At 42.8% G+C, this 22,173-nt stretch overlaps 1 protein-coding gene across 2 annotated transcripts in view; it reads right to left on the minus strand.

Moving 5' to 3' along the window:
• The window catches only part of znf710b (zinc finger protein 710b), a 66,780-nt gene that overhangs the window by 18,635 nt on the left and 25,972 nt on the right, over positions 1 to 22,173 (minus strand). Inside the window, exons 1-2 of one of the 2 annotated variants that reach the window (XM_060940974.1) lie at positions 3,016 to 3,181; positions 765 to 2,288 (exon numbers count right to left, since the gene is read on the minus strand). In XM_060940974.1, coding sequence (XP_060796957.1) covers positions 765 to 2,288; positions 3,016 to 3,060 — 1,569 coding nt within the window. In that variant the 5' untranslated portion in view covers positions 3,061 to 3,181. Of the gene's footprint in view, positions 1 to 764; positions 2,289 to 3,015; positions 3,182 to 22,173 lie in introns of those variants that run through there. The other variant, XM_060940975.1, reaches the window with a different exon arrangement.

Raw genomic sequence — 22,173 nt, forward strand, 5'->3', positions numbered from 1 at the left:
TATTTCTAATTATTGGCTGCAATCACAGTCTAGCAGTTTCTCAAAAAGTTTAATAAAAAAAAACACACACAAAACAAAATATAAAGAAAGAGTACCATTTCTGCATCTGTTTACTTTTTATACAGATCAACATCGTAACTTAGACTTTTTTTTTTTTTTTGCACTTTCACATCCTTTACAAGCATAGGCTATTTCTATGTCATATGCAAGCTCTCCTTCACCATGACATGCAGCGTTTTCTGTCACGACCGAACCAAAAGACATCGTTCACATGATCAGCTCGTTGTAAACATTCAATGTAAACAGACAGCTCTTCCCAGATGGCAAATGAATCCAACGATCCCATTCTCCATTCTTCTATGCAACCTAGCAGGATAAGTCACCGAGGGAACACTAGTCATGTATTTAAAATTAAAAGAAAGGATATGTCGAGTTTGTAGTTTATTAAAAACACACAAACATTTTAATAAGGTGCCTAATAAACTGGGCTGCGTGTATATTTCATGGAATAAGGTGTAAAGCTATTGGCTGCAAAAAACATTCTCTCAGTGAAACAAAAAGGTATATTTCGAAACCTTGTTTTTTTTTCCTGGCACTGTTATTTGTCATAGTCCTAGGATTTTCATCCAACTGTCTTGGATTTAGGCTTGTAACACATGAAAGGCATGCGCATATCTACTTTTATATATCTGTACTTAACGTAAATGAGTTTGTTACAACGGTGTTAGAAGCTACATGTGTACATAAACATACTGAAATTTTACCTTAGAGGCGCGTGCCTGAGGCTTGAGCACTTTGTGTGTGAGAGAGTGCTGACGTAGCTGGTGGAGCTGCAGGAACTGCAGGCCGCACTGGCTGCAGGAAAAAGAGCGTTGGACCTGATGCTTCAGCATATGGTTCTGCAACTGGCTACGGTAGGCAAATGTCTTACTGCAGTGGCTACACTGGAAGGTGGGCGGCCCTTGGTGGCTGACCTGATGGCGTTTGAGGTGGGCGTAGGTGGGAAACTCCATGGAGCACTGCGGGCAGATGTGGCAGCGGCCTCGCTCGTGCTTCACCTCATGGGCTCGCAGCTCACTGGGGTAGGCAAAGCCTCGGCGGCAAAAGCGGCAGCTGAAGGGCTTGACATCCGAGTGCTGCAACATGTGCCGTTTTAGGTGGCTGGTCTGAGTAAAGCCCTTTTTGCAGACGGTGCACTTGTGCGGCCGTGTGCCTTGGTGTGTCAGGAGGTGTGTCTGCAGGTGGCTCGGCTGCTTGAAGAGCTTCCCACAATGTGGGCAGGCATGGGGTTTTATGCCATTGTGACCCAAGATATGCGTTACAAGGTTATATTTGGACGTGTAGGACTTTTCGCACATGCGGCACTTCCAGCGCTTCAGGCCTTCGCCGACATCTACGCAATAGGACTCGTTGATCTGAATATTGATGTCCAATCGGTCAATGCGGCGTCCCCGCGGTGCCTCCCCTTCCACAGGCTCCCCCCAGAACAGGCCTTGGTTGCTCTCATCAAACTCCCCTACGCCATCCATATCCCCACCCTCATAGCCAACCTCATTCGTACGAAAGTAGCTGCTGATCTCTTCCCCTCCACCGCCAGACTTCCCCATCCTTGCCTCATTCACTTCCTCTTGCATGTCCTCGTTTCCTCTTTTCTCCAGTGCACGGTTTCTGTCATGAGAATGAACCTCATTAGGTGTGTGAGTGTTGGGGTGGGGATGAACATGGTGGTGAGGTGGTGGATGAGTGCTCTTGGGTTCCCGCACACATGTAGAGCAGCAGTTGTTGGGGTGAGGTTTGGAGGCCAGGCGGTAACCAGAGTTGTCTACCATCTGCATGCTCTCTCTAGGCATCATGCTCATCATGTGGTTGCAGGAAGGTAGTCCCGGGGTCACAGACTCACCTTTGACATGTGAACCCAAGTTCTGGTGCCCTATGAGAGGCTTTGTGTTTTCAGGTGTCCCCTGCCACCTCCTTTCAGCACAGCTTGGGTGAACCTGACCGTCCTCTCCGAGGTTCACACCCAGGTAGTCACCATTGGCACCAATGAGCTGGTCAGCGTACTCGTAGTCCATCCGCTCGATGGACGGAGCAGGCGATTCTTTGGGCTCTCCGGTATAAAAGCCGTTGGGGGCAATCGTGGCACCAAAGACCTCGTTCTGGGATATAAGTCCCAACACAGCAGCCTGGGCCAGAGACAAGACCACCACTGGGTCTGTCTGCGTCCCGACATCTATCTGCTGGTGCATGGCTTCAGCATAACATCGAACCAGCTGCTGGGTCTTCTCCTCCTGCCACAGACACACAGACACAACAAAATACCTCAGGGTGGATAAATGAGCAACCTAGACTTCAGGTGAAATACGACTAAAAAGACTTGCTGGATTGCATTTCCCGTTCGCCATTTAAAATCACAGACGCTCTTGATTCATCTCATGAGGACTTAAAATGCTTTATTTGTGATAGAACTCAAGATTGTGTCAGGTAATTACAAGGTAATTCAATCAACTAATTTAACTGCAAATAAAAACAATACACTGACAGCTGTGAATTCAGCTCTCTGAGCTCTTTCTCTCTTCCCAAACTAAGTAAAAAGAGAGATACTAAAAAAGAAAAAAAAATCATGAATATGCACAGTGAGGGGAAAGAGTGCATGAAAGGAAGCTCGACTGACAGAAAAGACAGATTAGGCGAGTGATGGAGGGAGAGGAAAAAAAAGAGGAGGGGTTCACTGTGTGAGTGAACAAGAGAGTGGGTGAGTGAAAGAGAGCAAGAGAAAAGAGGCAGAGAGAGAGAGAGAGAAAGGGGGAGAAGAATAAAATGAAAAAGCATATAAAAATAAAAATGGTCATTTAAATGTACACAAAAAGAAATAACAGCATAGCTCTTCAAATGTGAAAAATGCAACTGGTTAATCATATAGTAGCTCTTCAATCATTAATCAAGTCTGTATTGTACACAGTAAAGAATAACTGAACACACACACACACACACACACACACACACACAAATACTTACCAAATTTCTCTTGGTTTGAGGTTTTAGATGTTTCAGCGATCTCATCTTTAGTCTAAACTTTACGTTTACCTGCTTGCCCTTTTTGCTCCACACACACTACTGCTCTCTATAGCTACACACAAACACACACAGATACACACTGTCTCTGTTCTCTCTGTATGTGAGCTTGTTCTTTTTCCTCTCTCTCTCTCTCTCTCTCTCTCCCCTCCCTTTCTGTCAGACTATCTCTCTCTCTCTCTCTCGCTCGTATGTGCTCGCTCTAATTTTCCTCTTTCCCCTCCCCCATCTCTCTCACTATCTCTCTTTCTTTCTCTCTCTCTCTGTCTCTCTCTTTCGTTCTTTTTTTCTCTCTCTTTCTTACTGGTGCAAGCATGCGCGCACACACTCAAAAAACGGTATTTGCTTTTATGCCCCAAAGAAAAACATATTAGATAAAACACCCCAAATCAGTACTAGATTGAGGAGTTGAAACAAAGCATATATATATATATATATATATATATATATATATATATATATATATATATATATATATATGAGAGAGAGAGAGAGAGAGAGAGAGAGAGAGGAAAGACAGAGTGACTAAGCAAACAGTAAATAAAAAAAAGACAAACATATACATCATGTGAAAAGATTAATGAATGAAGTGGGAGATGAAAAGAAGAGACAGATATGGCAGTAAGAAATCTGCACTGGACACAAAGTCAGAGGGTCATAAATACACAAAAATCTTGTGGTCATTTAGCGCACACACACACACACACACACACACACACACACAAGTGTACTGAATGTTTCACATGAAAGCAAAAACGTACTAAAGTTCAAACCTTACGAACTAAACATGTACATGTTTTCATTTCGCTAACTTTCGCTAACATTCTGTTGGTTTTGCTGATTGAATTGCTCTGTCGAAAAGAAAACGTTTAATATTGTGATCTTTAACTGGAACAATAAACTGCATGGATAACAGAAAATGTCGAAATACGCAGTTTGTTTATTTGATCATGCTCAATATACTGTACGTATTATAACCCCAGTTTCATTTTGGGGGCATTTTAGAATTGGAGTGGTTACACCTCAGGAGAAAATGGCTGAGAGAGAGGTATTCAGGAAGACAAGAAAATGGAGGGATGAGGGAGGAGAAGTCTTTTTCAGTGAGGGAAAGGGAGGGAGAGAGAGAGAGAGAGACAGAGAGAGAGAGAGAGAGAGAGAGGGAGGGAGAAGGAAAGAACAAATAGAGAGAGAGCAAGAAAGAGAGGGGAGGAGATAAACAGAATGACCGAGGGAGGGGAGAGAGCGAGAGAGAAAGAAAGACAGACAGACACAGACAGACAGACAGACAGACAGACAGAAAGGGAGAGAAAGAGAGGGAGTGAGAGGATGAAAGAGGGAGGGGGAGGGGAACGAGAGAGCGAGAGAGAGAATGAATGAGGAGTGAGAGAGGGAGTGAGCGAGAGAGAGAGAGAGAAAGGGAGGGCAGGGAGTGAGACAGGAACGAGAAAATGGAGACATGAGAGACAGATTCTGATTGCAAGTACTTTGATTAAGTTTTAAACATTACGGTCCAGTTTTTCCACATAGTTCATTAACGGGTTCAAATCTCTGAGCCAAGTCAGGTTCACATACTTGAACGTAAGGAGACATGCAAGAAAAAAAGACTGAACCCTCTAATGACTTATTAGTCGCACACAGTAGAGGACAGTGTGTGGAGTCATACGGTCCCCTTGCAAGCACATTCATGATCCAATCATTACCTGATTGAGACAGTTAACCGATCGTTTACAATCAGATTATAAAACCGATCATTTACAAACTGTGCAAGCAGCCAGAAAGAGAAAACAAACTCTCTTTGGATCAAGCTCACGACAGCTTGAGAAGGAACATGCTTTGTAATTCCAAATAAATAATTAACAGTAACCTCGCGTTGTACTTCCAACCTTCAGTAGTACTTCAGCTTTGGTTGGTACAACCAACCAACGAAACAAAATTCATTCATCCCTTCATTCAGTAGCTACTTTATCCTAATCAGGGTCGTGGTGAATCCAGAGTCTATCCCAGGAACACCTACCGTACCTACACATTCACACCTGGGGCAATTCAATTTGGATTCGCCACTGTGGTAAAATCAGCCCCAGTTCATAGTCCCAGTTCTCTGATAGCAGGAGTGCGGTGCCTCATTATCGAATAGACCAGGGCTTTCCACAAGCACCGGCTGCCGGCCATACAGCCGACTACGCAATTAAGTCCAGCCGGCTACTTTAATGACTATTATTTTTGTAGCCCACAGGCTCTAAATATTAATTTTCGATTTTAATAAAATTAAATGTTTATCTAACGGACTGACAATAATGTCAAACTGAACCGCACTCATTTAACTTGTGATTCGCGCTATTAGTACCGATAATAACCACAAATTCCCCGCCGACTTCGTTGATCAAGGGAGAGTAACTCATCCGCGGCCCTGACATGCGGTATGTGTGCGCGCGCGCACTCAGCGGAGGCAGTAGTGTGTCGGGGCTATCGGAGGCGACATCGGAGGGAACAGAAGCAGAGATAACGCTTATTTTGTCTCCGGTAAACCAGTCTTCTCTCGTTCAATTACGTGCTGGCATCAAAAGACACCGTTGGTTGTGAATGAAACCAAACTGAGTGGTTGGAGTGTATTTGCATACACAAATGGAGAAATGTTCGCTGAGTGTTTAATTGTGTAGCCACCACTGCAGACCGTTGTCGTCGTTAATTCATAGCATGCTCAGTTGCGTGAATGTGTCATGCACCGAAAATAAGAGATTTACAAGCCAGGAACGCCTCATGATGCAATACGCAAGAAAAGAAAGAAGATTTACTGCCATTTTACTTTGTATTTGAGTAAAGTGAATAAATAAATGGTCTGTGGAAAATACATTTAATCCTGGGAACTGCGTGCACAGGAGTTAATTTGTGTTTACCCCCCCCCGGCTGGCTACTTATTTGTCATGGCTGGCTAGTATGAGCCTTAGTGGAAAGCCCTGAATAGACCCCTCCCAATTATACTTCAGAAGTCCTTATTCCAGCCCTTTCCAACCCTGCATAGCACATACACGCCCACGCTACAACAGCAACAGTGACTTATAGGCCTCATGACATAATACTCGTACATAGCCTAAGAGTTTTCAGAGGTTTTTTTTCTTACCACGGTTGACTCAGTGGGACATCTGACAGTCTTTGTTTTCCACAATCATTTTCATTTCTGGCTTGTACTCTGTTGTGGCCATTCGAACCGACTCTTTCACAAGTGTGTCCATAAGAACAGAGCAACGTTTTGACTTCATTTGTTTCAGGGTAGGAAAAAAACAAACAACGGATTTGCAGACGCAGTGACGTTAGCTTGAGTGCAGCTTGTTTGACACTGGGATATCTGTGGACACACTTTACCAAAACTCCATCAAGTCGTTCTTTCAAAACACATTCAAGTCTGTCAGCGTCAGCAAGTTCAATCATCTCCAACTGGGATGGTGCTTCACCCGTCACTTAACTGGCTTTCAAGCAATCCAATTCTGTGATGAAAGGGTTGATGAGGAATGTGATACATGGCCATTTTTGCTACAGGCTGCAGAATCTGTCCTCGAAACTCTGCTGCAGATTTTCGACCAGCGATGCATAGCATGCAATGCTCCCTTTTGAGATCTCGGCTGATTCTCCACCTTCTTTCAACAAGAAGGGAAAAAGTGTGCGAGCTCTCCCTTTTGAAGATGGGTCTGGAAGAGACAGAGTTTGTTGACAAACACGAAAACACTTTGCACAAGGCCAGGTAGCATTTTTAACTTCCCTCGCAGATCTAGATACGCTTTGTTCAGATGACCAGCATGTGACCAGGAATCCTAAATCTGAAATCCACTGGGGGTCATGATTCTCAGGCTCAGGATAAGCTGCAGGTTTCTCTTCCAGAAACAGCTTCACTGAGGTTCAAAATTCCAAAAGAAAAAGGGGAAAGCGGGTTAACTCGAGTCATCTCACACTTCAGTGGAGAAGCAGATCACTGAAAAGTCTTCAAGTTCACCTACAAGATTTTTGAACCATCTGTGATTGAGAGGATGCATGCGAATAAAATTCGCAATTTCTAGTACAGGTTTCATGATGGTGCAATGGTGGCTCAATGGGTTAAGGCTCCGGGTTACTGATTGGAGGGTCAGGGGAATGGTGGTGCAATGGTTAGCAATGTTGCCTCAAAGCAAGAAGGGTCTGGGTTCAAACCTAACAGCCGACTGGGGCTTGCATATACTCCCTGTACCTGTATTTGCTCCAGTTTTCTCCTACAGATTCCTCCCTAATGCAGATTAGGTTAAAGGTAGACTGACTTTCAGGTTTTTCAGGTTTAGGTCATAAAAAGAATTTTCCCCGACACCCAATTATTTTTGTTCAGTGGGCTGAAAACTACTGAATTCGAATCACAGACTTCCAATTTTATTAGGGTTTTTTTTTCAAAGAACAATTCGTGAATTTAGGGCCACATGGCCCTAAATTCTCTGCTATTGTTTTTTTTTTTTTGCTTCACCGTGATGCAATCCAAGATACTACATCATGCATCACATGGTGGGCTTTCCCCATTCATCCAAGGCATTGTGGGATACAAATTTGAAACGGGAAAGGAAAATGGAGGACACGAATGAAACAGGAAAGACTGACTACAGTAACGGAAAGCGAGAAGAAAAGACGTTATGTTGCGAAGGAAAGAAAACGCAGGACCAAACTAATAAATATCGTGGTCAGCGAGCACCTCGGTGTGATCAGCTGTTCGTTTAATGACAGAATGATGGAACTGTCAGTGCACGGTCAAAGGTAAACCTGTAGATGGCAGTAATGAAACACTGGATGCCAGCTGCCATAGAACCCAAAAGAAGACGACGATGCCGAAAGGTAAACTTGCACATGTGCACACTGGACTTCCCCGTCTGCTTGACTGAGCGAAGCGAGCAATTTCATGCACATTATTTCTTAGGGAATACCCTCTAATTAAATAACTTCCCAGCCACAGAATGGCCTGGTTTTATTTTAGATATTACAGAAATAAAATATACAAAATCTCATCTGATCTCATTATCTCTAGCCGCTTTATCCTGTTCTACAGGGTCGCAGGCAAGCTGGAGCCTATCCCAGCTGACTACGGGCGAAAGGCGGGGTACACCCTGGACAAGTCGCCAGGTCATCACAGGGCTGACACATAGACACAGACAACCATTCACACTCACATTCACACCTACGGTCAATTTAGAGTCACCAGTTAACCTAACCTGCATGTCTTTGGACTGTGGGGGAAACCGGAGCACCCGGAGGAAACCCACGCGGACACGGGGAGAACATGCAAACTCCGCACAGAAAGGCCATCGCCGGCCACGGGGCTCGAACCCGGACCTTCTTGCTGTGAGGCGACAGTGCTAACCACTACACCACCGTGTCACCCATATACAAAATCACAATGACCAAATTTCAGAGGGAACTAAATTTCACCAGTTTTATGCGGTCTACTTTTAACTGGCTACTCTAAATTGTCAGGGTTCCTGCTGGCGCTCGTTATTGATGAGCATAATCCATTGATGACAAAGAGGAAAATTACCAGCAGTTGTCACAGTGACGAATGTATTTGTCATCATTATCCTAAGTCATCTTTTTTAGAAATCCCTTTTTAGAAAAGCCAGAGTAAACAATGAGCATGTGCTTGTGACCAGTAGAAATCGATGACACATAATGACCAAATGGGCACCAAGCTTTTGACTAATCACAGTGCGTCTTAATCAGCCTGGTGTGGTGTTGTAATTACCTCTGCGTGAATCAAACAATGGCGCAGTCGAGGCTACGGAAGTTTTGGTTACTTTACAGTTTACCGTCCCGCCTATTCAGAAATGTGTTATGCAGTATATGAACCATGAATGAACCACTTCTCTTTGTATTCATGCGCAAGTTAGGGTTAGTTCCTTCACATAGTTCCAGCAGTACGGTAAAGTGAAAATTCCCCAAAGTTTTTTTGGGCGGACTTCTTCAAGCACTGAAAACAATTTAAGGGCCGAAACAGCCACAGGGGAGGCACACTCAGAGCCCTGATTGTTCCCAAGCAAATTGGACAGTGTCAGTAATACACGGGTTGGTTTAAAAAAAAAAGTGAAAGTGCTGTCAGCTGGCAAGTGACTGAGGGGCTCTCAGGGGCTTCAAAGTTTGGGAGAATAGCAGGGTACAAATAATTTACAGCAGGGTGCAAAATGGTAAAATGTCTGCCAGCGGCAGACATAATGCATGCAAAGCGTTCATTTTCTCAGATAGATAGATAGATAGATGGATAGATGGATGGATGGATGCAAGTACGAATTTTTCATGGGGCGGGATGGTTTGGAACAGGCCATCTAAAATTGGGATAACATTTACCCGGGACGGGTATTTGAGGCGGGTCGTCTAGCTTAAGCTTGATTAGCGTTGTTACGCACGCCAGTGTTTCCCACAGAAATTTTGGAGACTATGGAGGAGGCGTGGGGGTTGTTTAAAATTGAGTGATATGTTAAATATCAAGTTATTACTGAAAAACTATTGATTAAAAAAACAGACACCGAGAAATGGTCCTATAAACAATTTTACCAATATAAAAGATTACCAGGACTACAAAAATGCAGAAAAATAGGCTTTACTTATCCAAATGCACCTGTTGGTTCAAAAGTTAAAGTGCACAGAACCTCACAGCGCAACATGAAGTTACCTTAAAATATAATATAAATGCCTCAGCTTTCATGTAAGAAAAAAAAACTATTAATACTAGTACTGTGTGCAGGCAGTCTCTCCTGAAGACTAAATTAAACAATAATTATAAACTAATAAAATAAATGGCTCAGGCTTCATAGAAGGAAAGAAAAACAATTTGAACAGAATCTCACAGTATGATGCTGAAGCTGCCTAAACAATGGAAAATAAAATACCATTTTGGCAAAAACGTTGGCATCCATTAATTTCTTGTATTAAGTAAAAAAAATATGTTGCCAGATACTGCTGACGTTTTACAGCCCAAAATATGTTCAAAACCCGCCAAAATGCACTTAAAACCGCCCAAATTGGGCGGGAAACCGCGCAATCTGGCAACACAGGCGGCAGTAATGGCTGCACTCATGTCGAGGATGTAAACACAATCTGGCAACACAGGCGGCAGTAATGGCTGCACTCATGTCGAGAATATAAACACAATCTGGCAACACAGGCGGCAGTAACGGCTGCACTCGTGTCGAGAATATAAACACAATCTGGCAACACAGGCGGCAGTAACGGCTGCACTCGTGTCGAGGATATAAACACAATCTGGCAACACAGGCGGCAGTAATGGCTGCACTCGTGTCGAGGATGTAAACACCCTTGACGCGACAACGGACATACATGACATAGTGGATGTAATTTATGTTCACAACTTTTTTTGCTGTCAGAAATATTTAATATTAAATTGTGTGACTCGACTGACAATAGCCGGCGGCATAACAAGCCATAGCCGGCGATTTACCGCCGGTGACCAGCTACTTTTGAGACCGCTGGGCTCTATGTTTCATGGGCGTGGCATGTCGAGTTCCTGTGACGAATGTATGATGTAAAACGCGGCGTCATTCTTTGTTCGGTTCGTAAATTGATGGGAAAATTGGATTCCTTCACTGTTGGTTGGTCCAAGACTTCTCAACTCTGTTCAGTTGTAAATCAAGTTTTGTGTTGAAGTAAAGGCTAAAGGGAGTCCTAATACCTTTTTTTTTTTTTTTTATAATTCCATTCTAAAATAACCTGAAGTAAGCTCAAACTAAAGAGGTTTATTTTAGCTTGATGGTACACAGGGCACCCAAAATCAAGTCTTTCTTATTAGAGGCTGGAGTGAAGCCTAAATTTTATATGTAATGGAGAGGCCTAGCTGTATCTGTACACATATTTGAATTGTGCCAGTTTGGTTGGTATAAACCTGTATTAAGTCCACTTTGATATGTCGGTAACTAAGAAAAAATACAGACGAAGTGAGGGGGAAAAAAAAATAAGAAAAAGTGAAGAATATTTCTTCAGCTTGATTTTTCAAGGAAAAAAGTAGAGAATATTTTTCAGAACCCAGGGGGAACCCTGAATTGCCCATAGGTGTGAATGCGTGTGTGAATGGTTGTTTATCTAGACAGACTGGCGACCTGCCCAGAGTGTACCTTGCCTCTCACCTGGCTCCAGCTTCCCCCATGCCCTGATGGATAAGTGGTATAGATAATGGATGGATTGTTTCAGGACATGGTCCAAGTTCATGTCGTGATACGGTGAGAAAAAAAAAAACCTTCTTAACAAAACAGTCATGAGTGTCTCATTCATTACCCCTTTCTTTTAAAGGCGCAATGTCAAGTAGCTCTTCCTTAATTGTGCAGTCTTCTGACACAGACTGTATAGACCGTAATATTGTCAATTTGGCTTATCTTGAACGTTGCAACACCCATCACAAGCAATGCTGATATCCTGGTAGTTCTCGATCTCTCTACAGAATGGTATTCCAATTCATTTGTTACAGTAATATCCAATATTCTCTGTTCAACGGTGTGCCATGACCGCTGTAGTTGTGACAAAGAACACTTCAAATTGCCATTTTTAGGAATGAGGATAACATCAGTGAGGCATGTCTTCACAAATTCCCCTTTGCTGTATGGCTTTTCAGCACGGGCAATGTTCCATGCCACCTGATATGCCATCAGCGTGACCATCTCTGATTGCTTCGTAAATTTTTGAAACAAGAGTCATCAGGAGATGACATATCCCCCCGGCCCCCAAATTAAACCCCACTCCAAATTTTCCTAATCGGCTGTCATGGAAATACAGAAAAAATAAAATCAGAGAAATCCCAACATGTCAAAAGGCATAACTCCTCGAGTGACTTAACATAACTGAGGTTTCGTGGAAAAAAAAAAAAAATTCCTAATAGTTTTTGAGTTATGCTCCGGAAACTAAAACGTTTACAGACGGACAGAGCGATAGCTATATCCCCCCGCGTTATATGCCAGGGGGATTAAAACTGAGTCTGCTTCTCTGACTGATACTTCAATGCATTTACCTTGTGCTTGCAAAGTTCAGTGCCTTTGGGAAAACCCTGAGCCATGTTAGCATGGAGTGAGGTGAAATTTCGCTCCAGGTTTAAAGTTTTAAAATGCGATACTCAAGTCTGGCATATCAAGCAGACTGGGTTCCCGTTTCATTCTGCAAAAACTACAATTCCTTCCATTCAGGTAAGGATGTCCTTGTGTGCTCTGCTTTATGTTTTCCTGACTCTGCCATGGCAGCTTGGTCAGTAGCGCGAGCCTGGCTATCAAACATCTGCGTCTAAGCAAGTATGTTTTATTTTTGGGCTTCTGCAGCTGTAGAAGCTTGGAGGAGATTTCTATCACATGATGACAAAAGTAGTTTTTTATTTCAAAACATTGGCAAGTTTATTGGCCGTACTGTCAAGGCTGCAAACAGAGCAGCTTTGAGCTGCACAGGAGCAAGCAAAGAGCCACATGTGGCTTGCAAGCCACAGGTTTGCCACCCATGTTTCAGACCACGGGCTGGCTGGCTGGCTGGCTCTTCATGTACTCTTCCTCCAGCATATAATTTCTGTGCCACATCAACTACTTTTAAGAAGAACACCTCTTCCTCATTTCATGCCAGTCTCCAATACCTACCCCAAAACTACTAAGCTTCTAAAAGCTTGATCTGTTCATTCCTTGAGCTGACACCTTACGAAAGTGGTACTGCCAGTGCATTGATATAAAGTCCATAAGAAACTTGAAGCAAGGACCAGTTTGCCGGTGCTCCAAGTCATAAACCGAGACTCCCACAGCTCAAGAGGTTGCGGTTTCCCCTGTATGTGCACATAAACCTACAGGGACTGCCAGTGCCTTGCTGAAACCTTTCTGGGAGCACAAACTGATCACTTGATACCACCGATTTGACTGGATTAACAATACATTGGTTCAAGCTGGTTCAAGTTTGCAGAAAATGTAGGAATAACTTTTTCTCCAGATGTATGCCAGACCAGAAACACTACAATACCATCTTGTTTTCTATTTGCTCAAAAGACCAGTGTTTGCAGTGTCATGTCAAACTTCACTTCGATAATTGATGCACAATGAAACTATCTGCTACCAGAAGCAAATTCATGTTTTGGGTCCTTTCGCCAGGTTAATTTTATTTGCATTTAGCCTCAGAAGCTGAGGTTGGGGTTAATTGTTCAGAAACTGATTGCTGAGAATGATTTTCCCTTATTCATCAGCTCCTGGATGAAAGATAAGATCACCACCATTAGAGCACCACTCGTGCTTATCTGGGCACCACTGTTACCACTTACCATTGGCATCCATCAAGGGATCTATTGCTCTGGATATAAATGATAAATCTCTGCCCATACCTGGCTGAGCAGGTACCTGCACAACAAAATGGGGCAAAACATGTTGAATCGAAGCTAGGGTGAAGCCACCTGCTTCTAAAACTTTTTAAATCCAGATGCACACCTGGAATAACTTGCACACTTGTTGCAGATGCTAGGCACAATAAAGCACCATGCAACAGTGTTTTTTCTAGAAAAATTTAGTATGAGGGCGCTCACCATGGCGAGGGTGCGAAGCGACTGGGGGGGTGCCGGTTGTCCGTCCCCCCCTCCGCCGTGCGAAGCCTTTGAAAAACTGAGGCTACAATGGGACATTCTGAGGCTATCTGAGAGGGAAATTGTAACAAATTGTCTGTCAACATTGAAAAAAAAAAAAAAAAAGAAGTAATCTTCTTCTGCCCCAGAGAGTCTTTGGCTTTCTTCCGTTTCGTGCCGCAGGATGACATCTTTAAATGCCCAAGTGTCAACAAAAACAACTCGCGAACTACTTCTGTCAAAAGCTCCCGCGCCGCTGGGTGAAAGGTCATTCAGTCTCGAGAAATCTCGCTCTACAAGGTCAGCTGACCTTGTATGTAACCCATGTCAAATCTCGCGAGAGCAGCTGCGACAAGTAAACAACATGGCGCCTCAGTCTGGAAAACGCCAATTCGGATTGTCTTTGCACCGTCTGGCGGTGTATCTACTATGATTGGAATATTTTTGGAGTAATTATAACGTATTTGATAATCAGACACATTGTCACGTGGTGTTGCTGGGATGTTTTTACAGAGAAAAGATTGTTTTGTGAAAGATTGCATGTTGTGCAGTAGCATATAAGTGCATGGCCTAAGTGTGACTTGGGGTTCAATCGGCATTTCGGTAAGGGGGCGCACGCCGAGAGTAAGAGGGCGCAGCGCCCCTGTTCCCCGGTTTAGACGAAAGCCTGATGCAATGATTATAGTACTGGAATACTGGCACCTCTAACGGTTAATCAGGTATTCAAATAATCGATGCGCACACCTAGCAGAAGTTACATCATCTCCCCAAGCCAGTGCTTCCCCTGCCATTGCACATTTACATCTATGCGCTTATGCCCATCCCCAGTGCTCTATGGTCATAAAGAGAACAACAGTGGGTACTGTGCTTTTTCTCTTGATACAGTGTTGAGTCCATAAAGGAATACCAAGTTCTCCCACAACACCTGAATACTCCCTCTGCATGCATGGCTTCCAGAGGTAAAACTAGGCACTTCTCTACAGAATTACCCTCCTTTTCTAGTTGACCTATGCCACTACTGTGACACTGTCCATCCTTGAAAAAAATAATGAACTTGAGTATGCTCTTAAGAGCCAGAGTCCCCTTCTTTGGGATGAGGAAGTACCTTGAGAAGAAGCCGATCTGGCTTTCTTTGTCCTGCACTAGCCTTCTCATTTTACCTGGAGGAGAGCATGGATGGTAGGTCAACAGCCACACTCGAGATAGCCTTGTGGGCAGCTCACAGACACTCTTGACTCCACTACACCAGGGCTCTGTGGCGTACATTCTCGCTAACATGATGAGCCATATGCCTGCCATTGATGACCATCATATCACTGGTGGTCTAAGATTTTTTGCTGCTAGCATTCAAACAGCTGCTCAGGACTACAGAAGCCGATCCCTCTGTGAGGGGGACGATCCATGTAGGCCAAGATATAGGACAACTCTTTGCTAACTTGGTTCTTGCCCATGCAATGTACAGTTAGCACAAACTGCTCTACAGGATGTGTGCAAATCAATCTTGAGATATAGGCCTAGTCCCTGTGTGCCAGGCTCACTCTTCAGCCCTGCTGAAGAGGCCATGGAAAGAAGCAGGCAGGCTTCAGAATCACAAAATTTGTATTAACAAATAAATAGAGCATCCACACAACACTTTTGTCCACAGACGTTCTGCCTACATTTTGCAAGTCTTAGATAGGGAAATTCATGGCCTTAGCAGGTGCCTCAGCACCTTCAACCATCTTGTGGGGCAGGGCCCCCATTACTAAAGGGCCTTTGAAAATGTTGCATGGATACAAACTCCAGTCTCACCTAGGTCTCATTGATCAAATTAAAAAGGTCCTTCCCTTGCCACAAGGCACATCGGGTGGTACGATCTCCGTTTTAGTAGCCCTCAGCCTCTCACCTATTACTTAGTTTGGATTACAGTGGAAGGCTAATCCTCTGGTAACCCACGAGAGTTTGACTCCCTATTCATTAGACAGTAGAGGCATTTAGCAGACGGTCTTATCCAAAGCGATATACAACGTACCCAAAGCAGCCTGGGGAGCAGTTGGGGGTTAGGTGCCTTGCTCAAGGGCACTTCAGCCATTCCTGCTGATCCATGGAATTGAACCAGTGACCTTTTGGTCCCGAAAGCTGCTTCTCTAACCATCAGGCCATGGCTTCCCCCATATCTGTATTGTGGCGTGCCTCACCAGATGGCAGCAGGTACCATTTTTATAATGGTCTTTGGTATGACCCAACCATGAGGAGAACTCATGATCTCCCAGTTGAAAGGCGGACATGCTAACCACTAGGCCAACTCACGGTACTAGGGCCTCATTGATAGACAGCAATGATGTTGTCTCTCTGACCCAAGAAGTTCTCTTGGACAGAGGCATGATCAAAACAAAAGGTTCTACAACATATTGCTGAGCTCAGAAGGAGGATGGTGCTTTCAATTTAATTCTAGATTTGAGGGTAATGAAATGGTTCCTAAAAAGACTCTTCCTTTCTGTTTATTAAATATCGTCATACCCTACTCAAATCATCCAGATGGAAATGGGAGAAAAAGGAAATTCATGAATCTCTTAACTGAAATTAAAAAAAAATAAATCAGTTATTCATCTTGTTGTAATAAACAGCAAAAAGCTCATTATGTAAATGAGCCAACAAGAGGTTTAAGCTGACAGTTTGCTACTTTCTTTGCTGCAGACAATCTGAACTACTGTCACAGGTTAAAAGTTCTTCAACGTTATCTGTATGCCTGCATAACTGTACGCACCACTATATGGCCAAAAGTATGTGGACACTTGATCATCACATCCAAACATGGGCCTTCGCCACAAAGTTGTTGCTACAAAGTTAGAAAAGCACAAAAAATGTCTTTGTATGCTGTAGCATCAAGGTTTCTTTTTATTTGAATTATGGGCCACAAAACTATTCCAGCATGAAAATGCCCCATAAAGTCACAAAAGTTCCATAAAGACATGGTTTGCCAAGGTTGGTTTGGAAGCACTTAAGTGTCCTGCACAAGGCCCTGACCTCAACCCCATTGAGCACATTTGGGATGAACTGGAACATCAACTGCACCCCAGGCCTTCTTGCCTTACATCATTGCCTGACCTCACTAATGCTGTTCGAGCTGAGTGGACAAATTCCACTAGCCATGTCTCAAAATCTAGTAGAAAGCCTTCCCAGAAGAGTGGTGGTTATTATAACAGCAAAGAGGAACTAAATCTGGAATGGAATGTTCAAATAGCATGGATGGGTGTTATTGGGCAGATGTCCACATACTTTTGGCCAGTGTATATGCTGTGCATCAATGAATTGGTTTCATTCATTCTCATACTATATTTACATATACACAATATACTAGTGCATCTCAAAAAAATAGAATATTGTGAAAAAGTTCAATATTTTCCATCAGTTATTTAAGAAAGTGAAAATGTTATATATTATAGACTCATCTCATCTCATTATCTCTAGCCGCTTTATCCTTCTACAGGGTCGCAGGCAAGCTGGAGCCTATCCCAGCTGACTACGGGCGAAAGGCGGGGTACACCCTGGACAAGTCGCCAGGTCATCACAGGGCTGACACATAGACACAGACAACCATTCACACTCACATTCACACCTATGGTCAATTTAGAGTCACCAGTTAACCTAACCTGCATGTCTTTGGACTGTGGGGGAAACCGGAGCACCCGGAGGAAACCCACGCGGACACGGGGAGAACATGCAAACTCCGCACAGAAAGGTCCTCGCCGGCCACGGGGCTCGAACCCGGACCTTCTTGCTGTGAGGCGACAGTGCTAACCACTACACCACCGTGCCGCCCCATATTATAGACTCATTACACACAAACTAAAATGTTTCAAGCATTTTTCTATTTTAATTTTAATCAGTATGGCATATAGTATAAAAACAAAAAACCCATCTCAAAATATTAGAATATTTCATTTCGAGTTTGAGTAAAACAGTATGAACACTAGGGGTGTGCAAAAATATCGATACGGCGATATATCGCGATACTTTGTCTTCTGATTCAATATCGATACTCAAAATTTGAATATCGATATTTTTTCAAATAATAAATCATGTTTCAGACGGGTTGTAAATCCAGTACGACTTCCGCACCTCTGCTTTGCGAGGTGTCGCTGTGCCGCTCCCTCACTGCAAGACACTCTTCGTCTTCTCTTTTTTTCCCCGGCGGTTGCAGTGAGGAAAAAAAACAAGCAAGCATGGCTGTTAACGTAAACCTAGAGACGCCGCCGAACTTTAAGGCAGATGTTTGGAGGCACTTTGGATTCCAAAGGAAAGGAGAAAAAAAACAGTGAGCCGGTGTTCTGTAAAGTTATCCTACCTCTTGGATTTGTCCTACCAAGCCTACTGCGCATGCGCGAAATCCAGGAGGGTAGGAAAATTCAACAGTAGTTTTGTTCTACCGATCAGCTGGGCTGATAGAAAATCGGTGAGTATTTCACGCATTTGCCGATTTTTATGTTTTGTGCGTATTGGTCGAGTCTTTGGCCAAGTCAAATAATTTGTAATGCCTTGTTTTGAATAATAAACCGGTCTGTATGAGAACTTGCTAATTCATGTATTCTGCGCATGCGCAGTAGGCTTCGCACATGCGCAGTAGGAGACTAAGCTGCACACTGCACTTTTCAATGTGTTTCAGACGGTGTGTTGTTCCTGCAAAATAAGCACAAGTTAAATGTTCTCAGGTATATGTTCTCAAGTTTACAAAGAACAAACTGATATTAGTGTTAGCACTGAAATGTATGTGCAGTCTGCAGTGCAAGTTTTAAGTTTTCATAAAACAATTTGATTCTGCTTGTTAAGCAGCACTGATGTGTCCATGCTTACAGAAAAGTTGATAATACTAGCACAGAAATGGGAATTTTCTGTATGTTGTAGTGAAGCAACTCTTGGTTTTGCCAGCAGTGGAATAGAGACAAATATATGTCTGGCAAGAGTGTGTAGTTATGTATGTGAAATGTAATTTTACAGTGGTCAATAAATTCTGATTTTCTTCAGTGACACAGATATCGTGATGTGGTTGAAATTTCTTGCAATATATCGGTTATCGCAGAATCGCTGTACCGTGATATTATCGTTATCGTGGGCAAAATATCGCCATAGTATCATATCGTGAGGTATCTGGTGATACCCAGCCCTAATGAACACAGTGTATCTCTCGGTCTAGTTCAGTACACACAACCACAAATCATGGGGAAGACTGCTGACTTGACTGTTGTCCAGAAGATGATCACTGATGCCCTCCACAAGGAGGGTAAGCCACAAAAGGTCATTGCTGAAAAGGGTGGCTGGAAAAGGTGCACAAGCAACAGGGATGGCCACAGTCTTGAGAGGATTGTCAAGAAAAGTTGATTCAAGAACTTGGGAGAGCTTCACAAGGAGTGGACTGAGGCTGGTGTCAGTGTATCAAGACTCATCACGAACAGACATCTTCAAGAAAGGGGATACAACTTTCGCATTCCTAATATCAAGCTACTCCTGAGCCAGAGACAATGTCAGAAGTGTCTTATCTGGGCTAAGGAGGGAAAGAAATGGACTGTTGCTCAGTGGTCCAAAGTCCTCTTTTCAGATGAAAGTACATTTTGCATTTAATTTGGAAATCACGGTTCTAGAGTCTGGAGGAAGAGTGGAGAGGCACAGAATCCAAGGTGTTTGAAGCCCAGTGTGAAGTTTCCACAGTCTGTGATGATTTGGGGTGCCATGTCATCTGCTGGTGTTGGTCCACTGTATTTTATCAAGTCCAAAGTCAACACAGCCATCTACCAGGAGATTTTAGAGCACTTCATGCTTCCATCTGCTGACGAGCTTTTTGGAGATGCTGATTTCCTTTTCCAGCAGGACTTAGCACCTACCCACAGTGCCAAAACTACTACCAAATGGTTTGCTGACCATGATTTTACTGTGTTTGATTGGCCAGCCAACTTGCCTGACCTGAACCCCATAGAGAATCTATGGGGTATTGTCAAGAGGAAGATGAGAAACACCCGACCCAAAAATACAGATACGCTGAAGGCCACTATCAAAGCAACCTGGGCTTCAATAACACCTCAGCAGTGCCACAGACTGATCACCTCCATGCCACACCACATTGATACAGTAATTCATGGTAAAGGAGCCCCAACCAAGTATTGAGTGTATAAATGAATATACTTTTCAGAAGTTGGACATTTCTGTATTGTAAATCCTTTTTTTGATTGATCTTAGGGAATATTCTAATAATTTGAGATACTGGATTTCTGATTTTCATGAGCTATAAGCCATATCAAAATTAAAACAAAAAAGGCTTTAAATATTTCACTTTACATGTAATGAATATAGAATATATGAAAGTTTACCTTTTTGAATTAGGGCTAAATTATGAAAAAAAAAAGGAACTTTTTCTTGGTATTCTATTTTTTTGAGATGCACTAATAAAGCCACTTACCAAGGATCTTCAAGGATTATCAAGGAAGGTATTTTTATAGGTGGACTTCTATAACAAGGTCTGCACACAGTGCATGAAAAAAAAAATAGAAATATTAGTCAAATATTTCCCTTCTAATTGCACATTATGTGTTTTGTTCTCAATTTTACATGTGCTTTTGTGATCGTTTTGACTCTTTCCTCCTCCTCTACTCATTCACTGGTTTTCATGAGTTATCTCCATCCATCAACTCCATCTTGTTTCTACGTAATCATGTTCTAGGTCATTACATGTTCCTGTTCCTCACCATCTGGTTATTTTGTGTGCATCATCCAGAGTATCACCCTCTTTTGTTTATATATGTTTCTTATTTAAAACCTTCATCCATCTGTATTCTGGCTTCCTGTACTTCCTAATTTTGAGTCATCACAGAAGAACATTCTGTATAAATGGATACAGCGAAGGACCAACTGAGCAGCAACGAAGTGAGTTTGGATAATATCATAGAGGTAAAACACAAAGAATTATTGCACCAGTGACAAAGGATCCTTGGTCAACAACAACAACAACACCACCTCCAACAATTTCCAGTTTCCATTGTACATCAACTGGTCATACCAACATGTTCCACAACTGTGGGCAAATACGCAGGATCTGGGGAGTGGCATTCTGTGCAGTGATACCAATCAAACATGACATCTGGACCAATCAGAAACTGGGAAATTTTATGGCCAACCTTCTCTTTCACTTAAAAAAAAAGTACATCCTTAGCTTTATTTTGATTTCTAGCCTATATGAACTTACCCACAAACCATAACCTCAAGAAGCTAGTAATGGAAATAAAGCTGACAAGGTTTAAAGCTACTGTTAGTAATTTGTTTAAGAACACCAAGGCCATATGGACCATTAAAGTGAATGTTCTGATGGGGAGGGGGGAAGACTCTGAAAGTTCTGGGCTCTTTTCTGGCCTCAGGAACTAAAAATTCCAACATGATCCAATTGTAGTAACCAAATCAGGAAACTTCTCTACAGGAAGACAGTTTTCCTAACTGAAATTATTTTCCTCAAATACTTCTATTCAGAGGGGAACCATCAGGGCCTTCTAGGCCTTCAGAGAAGGCCCAAACATATCAGCATTTCAAATGTTAGATTTATTTCATTCTTTAATTTCTTTCATAATTTCATTATATTTATTCTCTTCTAATTCGGCCTCATTTGCGATCAAATTTGCTTCAGAAATGAAAGGGTTACTGTCCTGAAAACATTAAAATTGAGTTATCCAATGAGATTTTTTTGTTTGTTGTCTCTAGGCTGAGAAGAGTTTCGAGCTGGCTCAATCATTGGTTCGGACTTCATTGCCAGGACAGAAGGCCATGGCAGTGTATGTTTATGTAGGAAGTGACAGATGAATTAACCAATCAGATTTTGATTTATAGTAGGAGGGACCAAAAATTTATCACCTTCTGCCTTCTTGAAGGCCAGTGCAAACTTAACCATGAGTCGGTACCGTCAGTGCAGCAGTGAAGTCACCTTCCAGCCGGTGTAGCGTTCATCAGTAGTGTTAGCGAATGCTAATAAAGTGGTCAAGCCAGTGCTATCGAGAGCAAGAAGCAAGAAACTAAGATTTCTGTCTCCAGACTCTTCTTCCACGTATGCTTGCCAAAGTATTTTTCACTCAGACTTAAGTATTCATTTTCCTGTGTAATTTACTTAGTTACTTTTAAAATCAACATCGACAGCTCCACACAATAGAACGACCTGGCAGCCTACCGCTAATCCCTTGCAAAATCCTTTGCCCTGTTGCTTTTTTGATGTGTCTGGCGAAGCTTTGGCTGAGCTGAAGTCCCAGCTCTAACAGTAACGGTTTGCCACTGCTTCTTTTGCACTGAACCACTTTAACAATACAAGACGTTTCCAAAAGTATTGTTGCAATGATTCAGATGAATGCAGTTTACGAATTAACAATGTACATCTCTGCAAACGCAACCCTTTATTCCTGTCACAAACAGCACACTTGGCCAAGCTGAAATTGTACCCAATAGAACCTCATAACCTACAGCTGGATTATGCTTAAATAAAGATCTAGTAATAACGTTTTTACATTGAATAATTACAA

The sequence above is a fragment of the Neoarius graeffei genome, chromosome 15 (assembly GCF_027579695.1).
Source record: "Neoarius graeffei isolate fNeoGra1 chromosome 15, fNeoGra1.pri, whole genome shotgun sequence".
Lineage (NCBI taxonomy): Eukaryota > Metazoa > Chordata > Actinopteri > Siluriformes > Ariidae > Neoarius > Neoarius graeffei.